Here is a 15,046-nt window from a genome sequence, read left to right on the forward strand (position 1 = left end):
ACTTCCTTAGGGTGGGTATTTTTGTTTAAACTATTTACTGGTGGTAAATGGTGCCTACATATAAAAGTTTAATAAATACTTGTGGAATGAATGTCCCAGGTAATTTATACTGTTATCAGAAGAGGTGGGATGACATGATCTCTATTTCTTGGTCTAATACTTCATTTATGTGACTTTTAACAGATCTGTTTATTTCTGTGAGGCAGGATGTCAAGAATAAGAAAAAGACAGAATTATGGGATTAAAAAGGGTACACTAAAATTTGAAAGGTTATCAAGTGACTTATATGACTTTATAAGTGGACTACCTAAAATGACAGTGACAATCTAAGCCCCCGATAGAATTCAAATGATAAAATTTGTGAGGGAGGGGTGAGGCTTTAGAGAGCCCAGAAGGTCTCATCCTACCAGTGAGCACAGAGAATATGAATCCAGTTTGGCCACCTGGGGCCCATTTAGCGCACTAGAGCAGTAATTTGCTAAATGGGTCCCTCGTAGTAAAAAAGAATGAGTAAATAGTGAGCAATTCAGGGATGGTAAACCACTAGTAGCTCAAGGGATGTAAAAATGTGAAACTATAATTAGATTCCTTGTTCATAATGCACTAACTAAATTTATTACATTGTATATTGCATCGTTCTGAGTTTATTTCTGGACACAGCTGAGCCCTTAACATTCAGACTGAAACCATCCCTGCTATCAATTCATGCCTCCATTAAAATTCCAACTGCTTATATTAGAAAAAAATTCCAAAGATGGTTTCTTTTATCTTGGATCTAAGGATGCAAACAGGATTAACCTAGATACAAAACACAGCAAGTCGGTTATAAATCACACAGCATAAAATAAACTGTGGCAGTAAATTGAAAATTATGTTCTCTTTTTCTATACTTAGCTGTGAAAATATTTTAACAAGTTGGCATCAGGGTTCGCAACTTTTACATCTGTTTTTTCTTTTGGGGATTATCTTTCAGCATTTGAACATGTGATTCTTTGAAAAGTGTGGCTAGTCAGAAATGTGGTATTAGATTTTACATTTGAAACACTTTAAAGGGTTCAGGGGCATTCGTGAGTTACATGGTTTCAAGATACTGGCCTATTCCCCACTCTACTCTTAAGTGGAAGAAGGTGCTATTTCATGGGTGTCTGGAAAACATTTGTCCTTAACTGAAATCCTTTTCTTACTCAGAGAAACTATATGGTGTGAGATGGCTCGGATAGTTTGGATGATGATCCACGGTATCAGCAAACTCTAAGTACCACGTTCGTTGCCCTTATCATCGTCTATTTTATCAACTATGAGGTATCAGTTGATCTGGTGTTCAGGGGACTGGCTATTCTTTAAGAACTCTCATTTCTTTCTCTTTCCTCTCACCCCCAAGTTTAGTAACTTTATAGAAGGTTTGGAGGTAGAACAAAGGCTGGATCACGCTGTGGACCCTTGTGCTTCTACTCTCCGCTCAACTCTGATTTTTATTATTTTGGATACAAAGGAATATGATATGATGTCTTTTAGATTATAGATACTACAAATGACATAATTTCTCTATGTAGAAATTATATTCTGCGTTCTCCCCCAACTCAAAAAAACCCCTCCGTTTTTTGAGGCTGGCATGTATTTCCTTTCTCTTCATATTGAGACACTTTGACATTATTCATTATTCCCTTCTTCCTTCCAATTTACTAATCCTTCATACCAAGTCTGGCAGGTGAATATAATGACCCTCCAGTCCCTCTCCCCTCCAACACTCTGGGTACTAAATTCTCTGAGCAATGCTTTTTCTTTTTTTCCCCTCTTGAAGGAGGTGTTTTGGTTATAAATAGCTTCAAAGAGTAAACAAGATCCATAGAGGATAAAAAGACACAATCGAGGTGACCGTGTAAAGCTAAACTACAGGACCCAGAGCTAGTTTGAGAACGGTGCTATAGTTACTTAGAGAGGATGGAAGTGGACACTGGATCAATGGTGACAATATTTACGATAAGAACAAACTTCCCTTGAATTTGTTACATGAGCTAAATAAATATAACTCTAGAAAGCAGACATGTGGGAGTTAGTATATATTTCTTAATATAGAAAAAATTAGAGAGGTTTATAGGAAATCAACTAAGGAACTAACAAATATAAAGAAATCAACATTCCATGTTTTAGTACTGAAATTTAACATGTTCTTTGTTTTTTAATCTTATTAAAGGAAGGCTAAAATACTGTTCATTTCTAGAATAGTTTGTGTTAGGTGCTACTCAAGGTAATGTGGATTAATGTAGTTGAAATTCATCTTCAATACCATTACCTTTTTCTCTGCCTCTTTACTGTCTTTCAGAGACTGAGCCTTCAGCAAGTACTCAGTTTCATTCATTACAGAAAATTCCATCCAAAATGAGGTCTCTATTGTTGGACTTCCTAGACTAGGTCAGTTCCCCTTGCTTTGTTTTTGCTTCTTCGCATGGCAACTTCATATTTTCCCCTCCTCTACATCCTCCTCACTTGTTGAATGTTTTTCTTTCTAATCTATAAGCTCTATGAAGGCAAGGACAGTGTCTAATTTATTCAACTGCTGCAACAGAGTGCCTGGTATATGTTTATAATAATTTGTTAAATTAATTAACTTGACTATCTTATCTCTCTTGGGAGAATTTGCTTTCTCCCTAATTAAAAAAATGTAACTCTGTGCTGTTCATTGAATTCAAAAGGAATAAAAATTAGTTTCATGAGGCCAACATATAATACTTCAAAAGTAAAATATAGAAAAATCATTTTCAGGAATTTCAAGAATCAAGAGAAATACATATATGTGTATTTTGTCCTGTAATTTCCTCCATTCCTCTTCATTGAAACTGTGTAGATAATCTAACTACAACTTTCCCTGCCCTGATTAATTTCTGTTATTTCAGCTCCAAGTTCCAGTTTATCTTTCTCCCTTTCTTTCTCCTTTCCTCTGTTTCTCTCTCCTTCCCTTTCTCTTTCCTCAAACCTCGCACCCCCCAACTCACCCTCAAGTTTAGAAACTTCACTGAAGTTAAGGCAGGTCCTGGATAGGATGCAGTTGAAAAAGTCTCACATGTGAAAATCCAGGTTTATAAAACAATATGGGGGAATGGTAATTCAATTAAAAACGTTTACTAAATTCTTTTAAACAGTAAGCTACTCTAGGCTAGCCCACAGTATTGCTTTAACTGACAAGAATGTGCAACTTTTCAGACCACAACGAAACACTGTAGCCGTAGAAAATAATTTTTTTCTGAATGTTGAAACAAAAAACACGGGAAGACATTAAGAGAGAATATATGGGACCAGCCCACCTCTTGCCCTACCTTGTCTCCATTCCAACGTTTCCTCTACTTTCCATTGCCTTCTGTGTCATTAAGGGACTTCAAACTCTATCAGTGAGGAAAAGTGAGATCTCAGCTCTTTGCCTTTTTCCTTCTCGGAGGCAGGAATGGGAGAGGACCGGCTCGACTCGGGCTTGCAGGATTTCCACCAAGCATGTTCAACATTGTCCCAGTTAGAGTTTCCAGACACTCTTCCCTGGCCTTGGAAAAGTGGGGGGAAAGCGAGTTTGGCTCTGACGGCCAATTATCCTGTGGTGCTGTGGGTATGTATTTGTACCTCATACAACGTGTGATGGAGGTGAAGACCATGGCCTGGGGACCTTTGTGCCGTGGAAAGTGCTTCAAAGGCCTCTCTTTCAAATACCAGGAAAAACGAAAGTCTTCTGGGGAGCGGGAACGGGCCAGTTAGGTACAAGTTAATGAACGAGAACATTCCCGAGCACCGAGTTCGACAGCAGAGGGCACAATACCCACCGTCCAAGGCCAGCCGCCGGCGGCCAAAAGGGGCAAAACTTAAGGATCTCTGGGGCTTGTAGTTCACCACGTTCCCCTAGGGCGTGCCCGTCCGTGCACTAGAACCACAACTCCCAAAGTGCACCGCGCGCCCCCGATTTCTCTGTCGCCCCCTCTCAGAGGCCCGCGTAGGATCCTCCTGGGAAACTGCCCCCCGCCCCGCCCTCGTACGCACGCGTCACGTTTGTTTACCCTGAAGCCCCGCCTCGTCGCCGTCCTCCTGCTCTCTCCTCTCCTCCCTGGAATGCCGTCATGCGGGTGATGCATATTCATAAGGCTCCCGTGGAGCTCCCGCCCTGCCCGCCTCCTGCCTTCCCGCTTCGGGCGCTTGATTAATATTCAATGAGCTCTGCTTCGCGGCTGGCTCGCCGGGTAGAGGTTGGGGAGCGGGCGGGGCCTGTTCTTGGGAGCCCGCGACCCGGGCGGGGAGGGCGTGTGGAGGGGGGGGCGGTGGCGGCGAGGCGGGCGGGCGCGCGGGATGGAACACCGAGACACCGACGGAATGCTCCGAATTGCCACATAATCCCCTGGAACGGCCGTGCCGAACGCCATTGCCTTCTCCCTTCTCCCCGCGCCGCCGCCGCCGTCTCCCACCTTCGCCTCCCCGCCTCGATCTCCGCCCGCTGCCTCCGGAGCTGGGGGGTAAGCGCGAAGCCCCACTGCAATGGAGCCCGCCGCCGCGGCTACGGCGCAGCGACTCCCAGAGACCAGCAGGGAGGACCGAGCTTCTGCTCCCGCGGCGGCCGCAGCGGAGGCGGCGGCGGCGGCGGCGGCTCTGGCCGCTGCGGCCGGGGGCGGCCGGAGTCCCGAGCCCGCGCTGACCCCGGCGGCCCCGAACGGCGGGGCGCGGGAAGAGGCCCCCGGTGAGATAGCGCCGGGGCCGCTGCCGGGCCGGGCGGGAGGCACGGGTCGCAGGAGGCGGCGTGGCGCGCCCCAGCCCACCGCCAGCGGGGCTGCCCCGGTGCCCGGGGCCGGCGGCGGCGCCAACTCCCTGCTGCTAAGGAGAGGGCGGCTGAAGAGGAATCTGTCCGCGGCCGCCGCCGCCGCCGCCGCCGCCTCGTCGTCCTCATCCTCGTCGTCGTCGTCGTCGTCGTCGTCCGCGGCTGCCGCCTCGCACTCCCCCGGCGCCGCCGGCCTGTCCGCCTCTTGCTCGGCCTCGGCGTCCCTGTGCACCCGGAGTCTGGACAGGAAGACGCTGCTCCTGAAGCACCGGCAGATGCTGCAGCTGCAGCCGTCGGACCGAGACTGGGTGCGGCACCAGCTCCAGCGGGGCTGTGTGCACGTCTTCGACCGCCACTTGGCATCGACCTACTTGCGCCCGGTGCTCTGCACGCTGGACACCACGGCCGGCGAGGTGGCCGCCCGCCTGCTCCAGGTGGGCCACAAAGGCGGCGGCGTGGTGAAGGTGCTGGGTAAGGGGGCGCCCGGCGAGCCGCGGGACTTGGGGCCGCCGCCTGGGAGGAGCGGGCTGACCACCGTCGGGGATGAGCCGCACGCGCCTCCCGCTGACCTGCCGCTGCCCGGTGGCCCGGATAGGTGGGCTCGCCGTGCCAGCCCCGCGCCCTCGGACTCCAGCCCCAGCCAACCAGGAGCCCCGCGTGCCCTGGACGGCGCGGCCGCGGGCCCGGCCTCCGACACCGAGAGCTTCAGCCTGAGCCCCAGCGCTGAGAGCGTGTCCGACCGGCTGGACCCCTACAGCAGCGGCGGCGGCTCCTCGTCGTCGTCCGAGGAGCTCGAGGCCGACTCAGCCCCGGCCTCGACAGGGGCTCCGAGCCAGCCCCGCCTGCCCGGCCGCCCCACGCAGCCCCGGGCCGGAGCGGGCGCCCGGCCGCCTTCTCCGACGGCCTCCCCGCCACCGCTGCAGCCGAAAGCCCCGAGAGGCGTCGACGGCCCGGGCGGTGCAGCCCGCGATCGGCCTCGGGAGGAGAAAACGTCGACCCCGGGGGGGAACGGGGCGACCACGGAGAAGACGCCTCCAACGCCCACCCTGTATGTGCAGCTCCACGGAGAGACCACCCGGCGCCTGGAGGCGGACGAGAAGCCATTGCAGATCCAAAATGACTACCTCTTCCAGCTGGGATTTGGGGAGTTGTGGAGGGTGCAGGAGGAAGGCATGGACTCGGAGATTGGCTGTCTCATCCGCTTCTATGCAGGTAAGGAAACCACCTGCTCTTTGACGTCTGGGAAGTAAGCACTTTCAGGTGCCGAGAGTCAGTGCCGTTCCTTGGGAGTCTGTACTGCTTTACAGCTTTCACGTACAACCTGTATAATACTGCATGGGGCAATGTTAAAATCCGGGAGCAATCCTGAGGACTTCTGAGGTCGAGAGGTGGTAGAGCCACCGCGAAGTACAGAGAGAAGACCCTCCTGAGAGAGGCAGTAGTACATCTAACAATGAAGGTGCTTCCTTGGGGCCTCTGCCCGTGGGCTTGTCGGGTTTGAGGCAGTTTGGGATTTCAGGTGAACTATCCCGTGCACATGATACCTGCAGAGGGAGATGACCATGAGAAACTCTCTCCCTCCACTTGACTGTCTGCAGCTTGCCATTCTAGCCCCGGAGCTGGTCAGCCGGTGCCCTCCAGCTTGCTGTCAGCTCCTTTGCCCCTTAGTCTTCAATAGAACCTAACAGATGCGATCCTTTTCAGTGATACTTTTCTTCAGCGCTTTTTCAGTTTCCTCTGTAAGTTTGCTTCTTGCATCAGAAGTGGTTTTGGCTGTTTCTTTCTCTCATTTCTTACTTTTAGCCTTTGTAGCCAGAACTGACCATTGCGGTGTGACTTGCATTAGGAATATAGGGATCACAATACGACTTTAAGTGATTACTCTCTCTTGAGATGGGATCTAAAATCCTCCTCATTATTTCTTTATTTCTAGATGAAAAGTCTTTAAATTTTTTTCTATTTATTGCAGCTTTATTGAGATATAAGTGATATATTAGATCGAATTCTTGACCAGGAGTGACTAATGTTTGTTCTTTTGGTTAAAGAGTTGGCTGGTACTTAATTAGAGAGCTCTAGATCCTGGTTATATTTGAGCTTAATAAGTTGCTTCGTATTCTTCCTCCTCTGGTTTGAAGAATCATGTTCTTAGTGATAAAGAATTTTATTTAAAATAAAGTTAGCATAACAAAATTAAGTTAGGAGAGATAAGTCTTTCCAAATTTACTATTCTAGGTTGTAGGTAGTGGTGGAAAAATAATCACACTTGTGATTTCATTAATCTGTAGCCATTTTTTTCTAATTTAATATATTTTTGATCCAATTTGTGTCCTAGCAGGAGTTTAGTAAATTTAAATAAAGAAATCTTAATTCCCACATTGAAATATGCAAAACTGAAATATGCATCTCTGGTGAGATGTTCCTTTGTGTTTAATTGAGGTGTTTCTCAGACGAGTGAATTTCTGATGGATTTTTGCCTCATAAAGAAAACCATATCATAATATAGTAGCATTTGCAGTATCTGAAGATAACGTCCCAGTCTGACGACATGCCTTTAAAAGTTTATGGCCTAGAAAATAGGTGATTTCTCTTTTCATGTAGGAGTAACAACTATATCCTTTTTTCCTGTAGCTCATGTAATTTGTAAAATGCAGATGCATTAAATGGTAATCATACTTGGAACGAGAATATTTTGTTAGCATGAGGATGATAAATATCCTTGTAACCAACCAGTTACATTGAAGGGAATATATATATAAAGCGAGGGATATATTAAATAAGCAGTATTGGACATATTTTGTGTGGAAAGAGCTCTGCATTCTTTCTTTTCCTCATGAATGAATTGTTGATCATGGTACATGTCCATGCAGAGGGTTTTAGATGTTAGTCATGACATTTAAATATTTGACTCACCTTGATTGTCTCTTCAAGTGTGTCTAAAATGTTTTAAGTGGATGATTTTTTTTTTAACTTACCTCAATATAAAGGTAACAAATTATCTATCTGGTTAAATCTTACATTTCTGGTGTGCTCATTTTAATCTTTCTGTTCTTTATGAAAAGCAGTAATTGTCATAAATGCATATATACATCTGTGTTTATGCTCATAAAAATAGCTAATAAAATGTAGAAGCCACCACACAGCATCCTGCTATTCTTGAATGTGAAGCCAGTGTGCAGGTGTCCTAGAAGGAAGATGCCTGATTGTTATAAACATGTCTCATTGCTTATTTTATACAAAGTTGAGCTTATTTTAAGCCTAAATTGATATACCAAACATCTCTGTGTTGATATTCATTTGCCATAGAACAAAATTAAACATACAGTGAGTCCACTTGAACTTTTGCAAGAAAGTTTAGCTATTGATGAACAAAAGGGCCTAGTTATAAGGTGGTCTTAACTTATCATGGGAACATTGTCAGGACTTCACATGTAGCGGAGGTTTGCACCGAGCTGGAGGAGATTCCTGGAAATTACCCTTCTGCTGCAGTGGAATGTAGGACACCCAACAGGGAAGCATTACATTTTGGTAGTAATTCTCTTCCTTAATAATAAGAGAATTAACGTTTGTTTTAGATGAAACCCTCTAAGAGGATGCTATGTATCACATTCGTGTTTATAATTTTACAAATAAATTTATTGCTGCCTGTGTTTTTGTTTATATGTGTAGTTGGAGTTAAGGACAGACTAAGAAGTTGCCTCTGAAGGCTTTTGAGTATTTACCTCTATTTAAATTGAGCTCATTACCTGCTGTCTATCTAGTTTATCTAGTTTGTCAGCTGCTTTTTTTTTTTTCAGAAGTTCTTGTCCAGCAGAGAACTTCATTCTCCTAAGGGTCACCTTTCAATTAAATTTTAGTATTTATGACCAGCTCAAGTTATTCTTAAAAGGCTTTGAAAGCCATTTGTGGTTGCTTTGAATATTTAAATATTTGTTCAGGAAAAGTAAAATGAAAGTCTTTAATGAGGTAGAAGGCATTGGACAAAAGGTACTATCTAATTACAGAGCTGTTGATGAAAACTTAGTTTGAAAATTGTTACTGCACCTCTCAAGTAACCATTCTCTTAGCTGATTTAAAATATGAAAAGAGTTAATCTGAAGTAACTTGTCTGAAGTGTTAAGAATTTTAGGTATAGTAACATTTAATTTCCCTTTAAGAAAAGCCATCTTAAATTTTATCTGAAAGAGAGTGATTTTAGGTTAAAAAAATTTAAGAGTTTAGGTTGCTGGACATAAGTTATGGATTTCAAAACGTTAATGAGGTTTTGGACTCCCTGGAAGGTCTGAATCGCTGATCAAGGGCAGTATTAAACTATTTTGTTTAATATTTTTGACTCTCTTCTACCGCCTTTTAGATTTAGTTGTCTAGCTATTTCAGTTTGCATGGTAACAGTGGGAAAGGATGTTGACAGAATGGAGTGCACACCCACTGTGCCTGGTGAACCCTAGACGAGATATTTATGTGTGTGACTTCTTGGGATTGCTCAGGAGAACGGACTTCTTCCCCTCTCATGTTTCTTCTCTTTTTCTCTTCTGGGAATGGTCAAACCTTACATAGTTTCCTACACGGAAACCAAGAAGGGGTGGTTCAGCATTAAGCTGTAATATTGACGAGCAGTCTCTTATTACTATAATTACAGCAGTATTGAGTAACCTGGTATGAACATGTGACACCAGTGTATGCTTAAGCAGTCCTTTTAAGAACAGAGGGTTTAACTTTAATTTTGTTTTTTTTTTAATATTTAAATTGTATATTTGTTGTTTTTCATATAAAGTGCATGCTATCTTGTCCTTCATACTGTGGTTTGATAAAGTCTATTAACATGTTGGGTTTATTATCTTCAAAAATCTTAAAGGGCTTTCACATAAATTATCTCATTTGTCCTTTCAGAAACATTATTAGGGAGGAGTTGGTGTCAATCCTCTTTTCAGATGGAGAAACTGGTGCCTAAGAGTTTTGATTCTTGTGGTTTTTCAGTCCTTGGCAGAGCTGAAAAGAGAGAGTATGGATGTTCTGTTTTACAATTCATATCGCTTCCCTTGAATCGATGCTGAATTTCATTTACAGTTTAATTTTTCATTTGGTTCAAAGCATTCAGAAAATATGCTGCTTTTGTTGGTAATGAGGTGATATTATCCTCAAGTCCAAAGTGGAATTCTTTGTGAAATGTGGATGGTTCTGTTTTTATCATGCTTCCTTTAAAGACATAAAGAAGTAGGACTGGCAAATAAGTAGACAATACAGAAGGAGTACTGAAACGTGCTGAATATTCTCATTGCAAATAGCCATTTAAGTTGATATGGAACAAAGTTGATGTAACGATTCTTCTCATTATTCTCTTACTCAAATTGACTTCATTTGTTGACTCTTCACTGGGTCTAGAGCATTAACACTTTGTCTGAAAAGTAGACAACTTTTGGGGGTGAAGGTATGGCATTTCAGTTCCCTTAAAACATAGCCTTACTTGTAAAGTATCAGAAATATTCCCCATAAAAGGTTTGTGGAAACTTTTCACTTTAAAGTAAATTTATTTGTACTTTAGTGATTAATACTGCTTTATTGCTGTTACTATGCTGTTCAGTTTTTATAATTCATATATCATACAGAGCTAGAGAGTAAGCTATTCTCCCCAAATTTCATAGTTATTCCTAAAATGGTGTATTTTTTTTTTTAATGTTCATTGGCATAATTGTAGGGAGAAGGGATGAATAAATGAGTTTGTAAAGTTTCTGGTTGAAAGTTTTATTTTTGTGTTGCTATAAGATTGTTAAATCAACCAGCTTAAGTTAGATTGATTATCCAAAGATTCTTATTTTTTTTAAAGTATAAGATGTTTCTGTTGTTTTTTAATTCTCTTTCTTTTTAGAATGTTGAATTTGATTTATTGGTAACATAACATTCATTGATGTTGTATATGATCCAGCTAGTATAATAGTTGGCATTTTAGCTTTAACATTTGTTAAACTGAATTTGTGGAATTTTGTTAAGCAGCTGGTGGTTTGTGCCCTGAATCTCCAGCCTTCCTTCCTCTTTGGGTCCCCAGGGGATGTGTTAAACACACATATGCACAGAGGCATTTCTCCCATGGCAGGAGATTTTAGATGTGCCACACACTATTAATATCTTCTATTTCACGTGAGTGAAACTGTGGATTTTGAGAGTGTTGGCTCTCAAAGTTTTCTTAGAGTCAATAGGAGTTTTTTCCCCCTTTTCAAAGGCATTTCTTACCTCAACTTTGAGATGAATTTAATGAGACATCTGTCAAATGAGGCATCTTAGATTTAATGATTTTGTTATGTGCCAGGGTTGAACACGGTTCAGTCTATCTGGACAGAGAAGGGTTTAATTGTTCTACTGGGAAAGTCGAGAGATCCTGAAGCCACTCAATAGAAAAGCTTTTCCTTTAAAGACGCCTGATATTTTGAAAAATAGAAAGAGATGTTATCAAAATGTCCAAAATTGTCTGGGGATAATGAAGCCCTTTTGTAAAAAAGTCCCACCTTCTAAAACCCACTCCACCCCTTTAATCCCAGGCATCTGGTACAGCGCTGGTAATGAAGGGTTTTGAATCTGGCCTCTTGTCCCTCTGCTTCTGGGGCAAACTCTTTTTTGTACTTACCTTTGGTTTTCTAAAGGTTGTGTAATTAAAACAAAACAAAACAAAATTGACCATATAGATTCCTTAGATACGTTAGTTATTTATAACATAAATCTATGTGACTGTGTTTAGATTTGTTATGAAACGTCAACTCTGGGCTTTGGAAATTTTTAATAAATTGAAACTCAAAAATCTGAGGGAAAAAAGATTTTAACGATACTTCAATTAAAGAACATTAGGATATTTGGTTAACTATGAAACTAGCTGTTTCAAATGGTGTAATAATTGTACTTAAGAATCAAGAAAAATAAGTTACTGGATTACTGAAGTGTTACTACATGTTGATTTAGAGGTGGAATGGTTTTGTTATATAAATAATATATTTGCCTGATATACCTTTTTCTATGTTAAATGAAACAAAGCAGAACCATGCCATAATGCCATATTCATACTGAAATAATTCCTTGTTGTATTTTTACACTTGAGATTGCTTTAATACATTGTAAAATATATTTACTGATAGCGTCTTATTAAGGTACAATTCCAGTGGCCTTTGAGTTGGGAACCTAGAAGTCCTATTGGAAATGGGGTAAAACACTCTTATTTGTAGGTTGTACGTATTTTATGAGTTTGTTAGTATCAATACTGTAGCAAAACCCAAAAAGATCCAGAATTTTTGACATATATTTTCTCAAATGAAGCTTTCTAGAAGTAAATTAGTCTCATTTCCAGCTATGTGACAGCATTCAGTTGAAGACGGAATAGAATTTGAAATAATTTGGTTTTGGACCATTTCAGTAATGAATGAAAAAATTTAAATAGAGATTTGAAATTTGAGATAATTGGCTGATTTTGTTTTTAGTTTTCTCCCTGCGTTCTTTTCAAGCAGGAAGAGTTTTGTATTTGTTGTCAATTTCTACTGACTCCTGTCTGATGAAGAGCAGCTGGAGAGTGAATCTTTTCATGTATCTGCACCCGTTAATAATATGTTAGAATGTTTGGGCTCTCTTTTCAAATATGAGGTATGTTTTTTAATACAGTGAAAGTGAGTGTGAACTGTACTTGTTTTCATTGCCCATTTAATAATTATCTGGATTTTAACAATCAGTTCGCTCCTGACACATGGTCCAAAGAGCAAAATTTTATGCACAGAATCAGTTTTGACCTTTATTGTCACTTACAAGATACACATTCCTGAGGAATTCTTTGTTCCTATCCATATTTTGAGAGCTTTTTGGCTATACGCTAGCGCTTGAATGGCTGCTACATCTTATAGTTCTTGAGTTTGGCTGATGTGTCCCGGGGCCAGTTGAAAGTAACTTTCTTCTTTTCAAAAACAACTTTGGGAAAGAATTTGCACCATTTTAATCTTACACTCTGATTGAGAGAAAATGGTCAGTCATTTAAAGAAACTAGTCTGAGAGTTGGGAAACTTGGTATGACTTTGGACATTCATTTCAACCTATCTTGGACTTTGGTATCCTCATCAGTAAAATGATGAGCTTCGAGTAGAATAAGTCTAAGATCCCTTTCAACTCTTAACATTCTGGGGCTCCATTAAAGGGCCTGTTCTTCAAATTAGAAGGACTAGATGTTGTAGTTGTTTTAAGTTCTGTAAGACTTGTCCATGGGTTTAACAACAGCCAAATCCCCTGCCTTTTGTCATGGAGAAAGGAGCCGGCTTGGACCTAACATACACAAGTCAGCCTGGGGTTGCCAGTGGAAGCTGAATACTTTTCTGGAGTAGATTAGGACTAATTGACAGACTAGATGATGTTTGATTCACCCTCTCCTTACCAGCCCTACTCTTCAAAGTAGAATTCAGTACACTAGAGATGAATTTAAAGAAATACATCCTTTTAAAAGTTAAAGTAAATTTCTTTTCTTAAGTTGACTTATAAAGCAAGATACTTTCATAATCCAGTTCATAAAGTTTATTGTAGCAGTAACTGTATTTGAGAGGTCCAAATCTTACTGGTTCATTAGCTTTAATTCATGGTGAGCTGTGTGCCTGTCTACTTGTGCCTAGAGTCAGTAAGAGCAAAAGAACTTAAAGAAAATGAAATTTTTGTGTTATTTTGATTAGGCTGTAGAATTTAGGGTCCTGTAGAGATCCCAACATCTGTATTTTTATAGATGAGGAAAGCAAGCCCTATAGGGGTTAAGTGTCTGGTCCAAGGTCTTATCAAGTCAGTCTTAGAATTAAGGAATGGCACCCAGGATTTTTATCTTTGGAACCTCCTTTATTTAGTATTCAAAATGAAAGTTTAAAAAATTGAGTGTGCTTCACACATTTGATGCTTTCTCTATTCAAGGTGTTTCTAGTTTATTTTCTTTCTCATCACTGCTTTTGAGAGATTATATATATATCACTTTGACAGATTATGAGAGGTGGCTTCTAATGGAACAATTGGATATTTTAATTGCATAATGGGAAATTAGATTTCATTAGTGATGTTACCTTTTGGGAGATTTATGACAGAACTTTAAATTAGACAGACAATTGGCTGAAAAGAGTTACAGTGCTAGAAAATCAGAAAATCAGTGGTGATTTCTTCAGTACTTTAAAGTTGAAATTGTTAGAAGAATGGAAATGTTGGAATAAGAAATAATTGAATTTTTAAAAAATATTTGGGAGAAAAATTTAAGAACAGATTTTGAAAAAAAATTCCCATTCAGACATGTGTTCATTAAATAGATTCAGTATTCATTATATTCTTTTATCAGTTTTTTTTTTTTTTTTAAGAAAAATGGTATCGTCTCACAATTAAATGCAGTTGCCCTATCTGGGTACACATACACAGTCCTATTTTTATGTGATGTAAAAAACTGAAACAACTTAGTAATCTTTGGGCTTTTGCTGTTTGCTAGTTTTGGAAGTCTTTATCATGAAATCTGGTACTGCTCTGTATATCTCTTTCTCTCAAAGAGAAACAGAAATATCTTGCTCCTGTTAGAAGTAAAACAGCTTGCGAATATTTGTAGGGGTGAGAGAGATTCCCTTTTATATTAGGTTCCATTTTAATATAATCATTTAACTTAAGCAAAAGTTTTATGTGGAAACTAATCTATGGAGTCAATTAATTCCTCAAAGATGACTGTTCATTTTTACTATGAGGAAGGGAACTTTTTAAAGTGCAGAAGTACAGAGGAGTAAAAATAAATTGCATCTGGCATATGGAATATGTACTTGAGATGCTGAAGCAGAGAAGAAATTTCTCTTGGCGGTCTCTGAGAGGTGGTATGGCTGGAGGTAGTAGAGGAGCAGGTCTGTGTACTAAATTGAATCTCTCCCTGTGGGAGGAAGTAAACACTACTTTCATTGGCAGAGGGGCATTCTTTCTCCTTCTTACGTACATCCCACGCATGCTTACATGATACACGCACACACGTGTTCTCCATCGAGTGTTGAGGTGGTAGTTGTATTTATGAATTGAAGGGGATGGGTGGGGCAAATAATCTTGGGGGGAAAGATCTTGATTTAAAAGAAAATTGCAGTTCTTAATTATGTAGAGCATTTTTTTTCACATTTTAATTGGTAACATTTCTCTTGTGACTGGCCTGTTTGTATCTCTAGCCCATTTTTTTTTTTTTTTGTATGATATTTGTCTTTTTCCTACTGGCTTATAGATTTGTTTTGGGGGGTATGTTTAGGGAACCTAGCT

At 41.2% G+C, this 15,046-nt stretch overlaps 1 protein-coding gene across 1 annotated transcript in view; it reads left to right on the plus strand.

The window, feature by feature from the left end:
- Positions 1–4,295: 4,295 nt before the first annotated feature.
- PHLPP1 (PH domain and leucine rich repeat protein phosphatase 1) overlaps positions 4,296–15,046 on the plus strand; it is a 186,610-nt gene continuing 175,859 nt past the window's right edge. Inside the window, exon 1 of the mRNA XM_010979991.3 lies at positions 4,296–5,998. Within this exon, the coding sequence (XP_010978293.3) occupies positions 4,510–5,998 (1,489 nt within the window). The 5' untranslated portion in view covers positions 4,296–4,509. The remainder of the gene's footprint in view (positions 5,999–15,046) is intronic.

This window comes from Camelus dromedarius, chromosome 28, assembly GCF_036321535.1.
Source record: "Camelus dromedarius isolate mCamDro1 chromosome 28, mCamDro1.pat, whole genome shotgun sequence".
NCBI lineage: Eukaryota > Metazoa > Chordata > Mammalia > Artiodactyla > Camelidae > Camelus > Camelus dromedarius.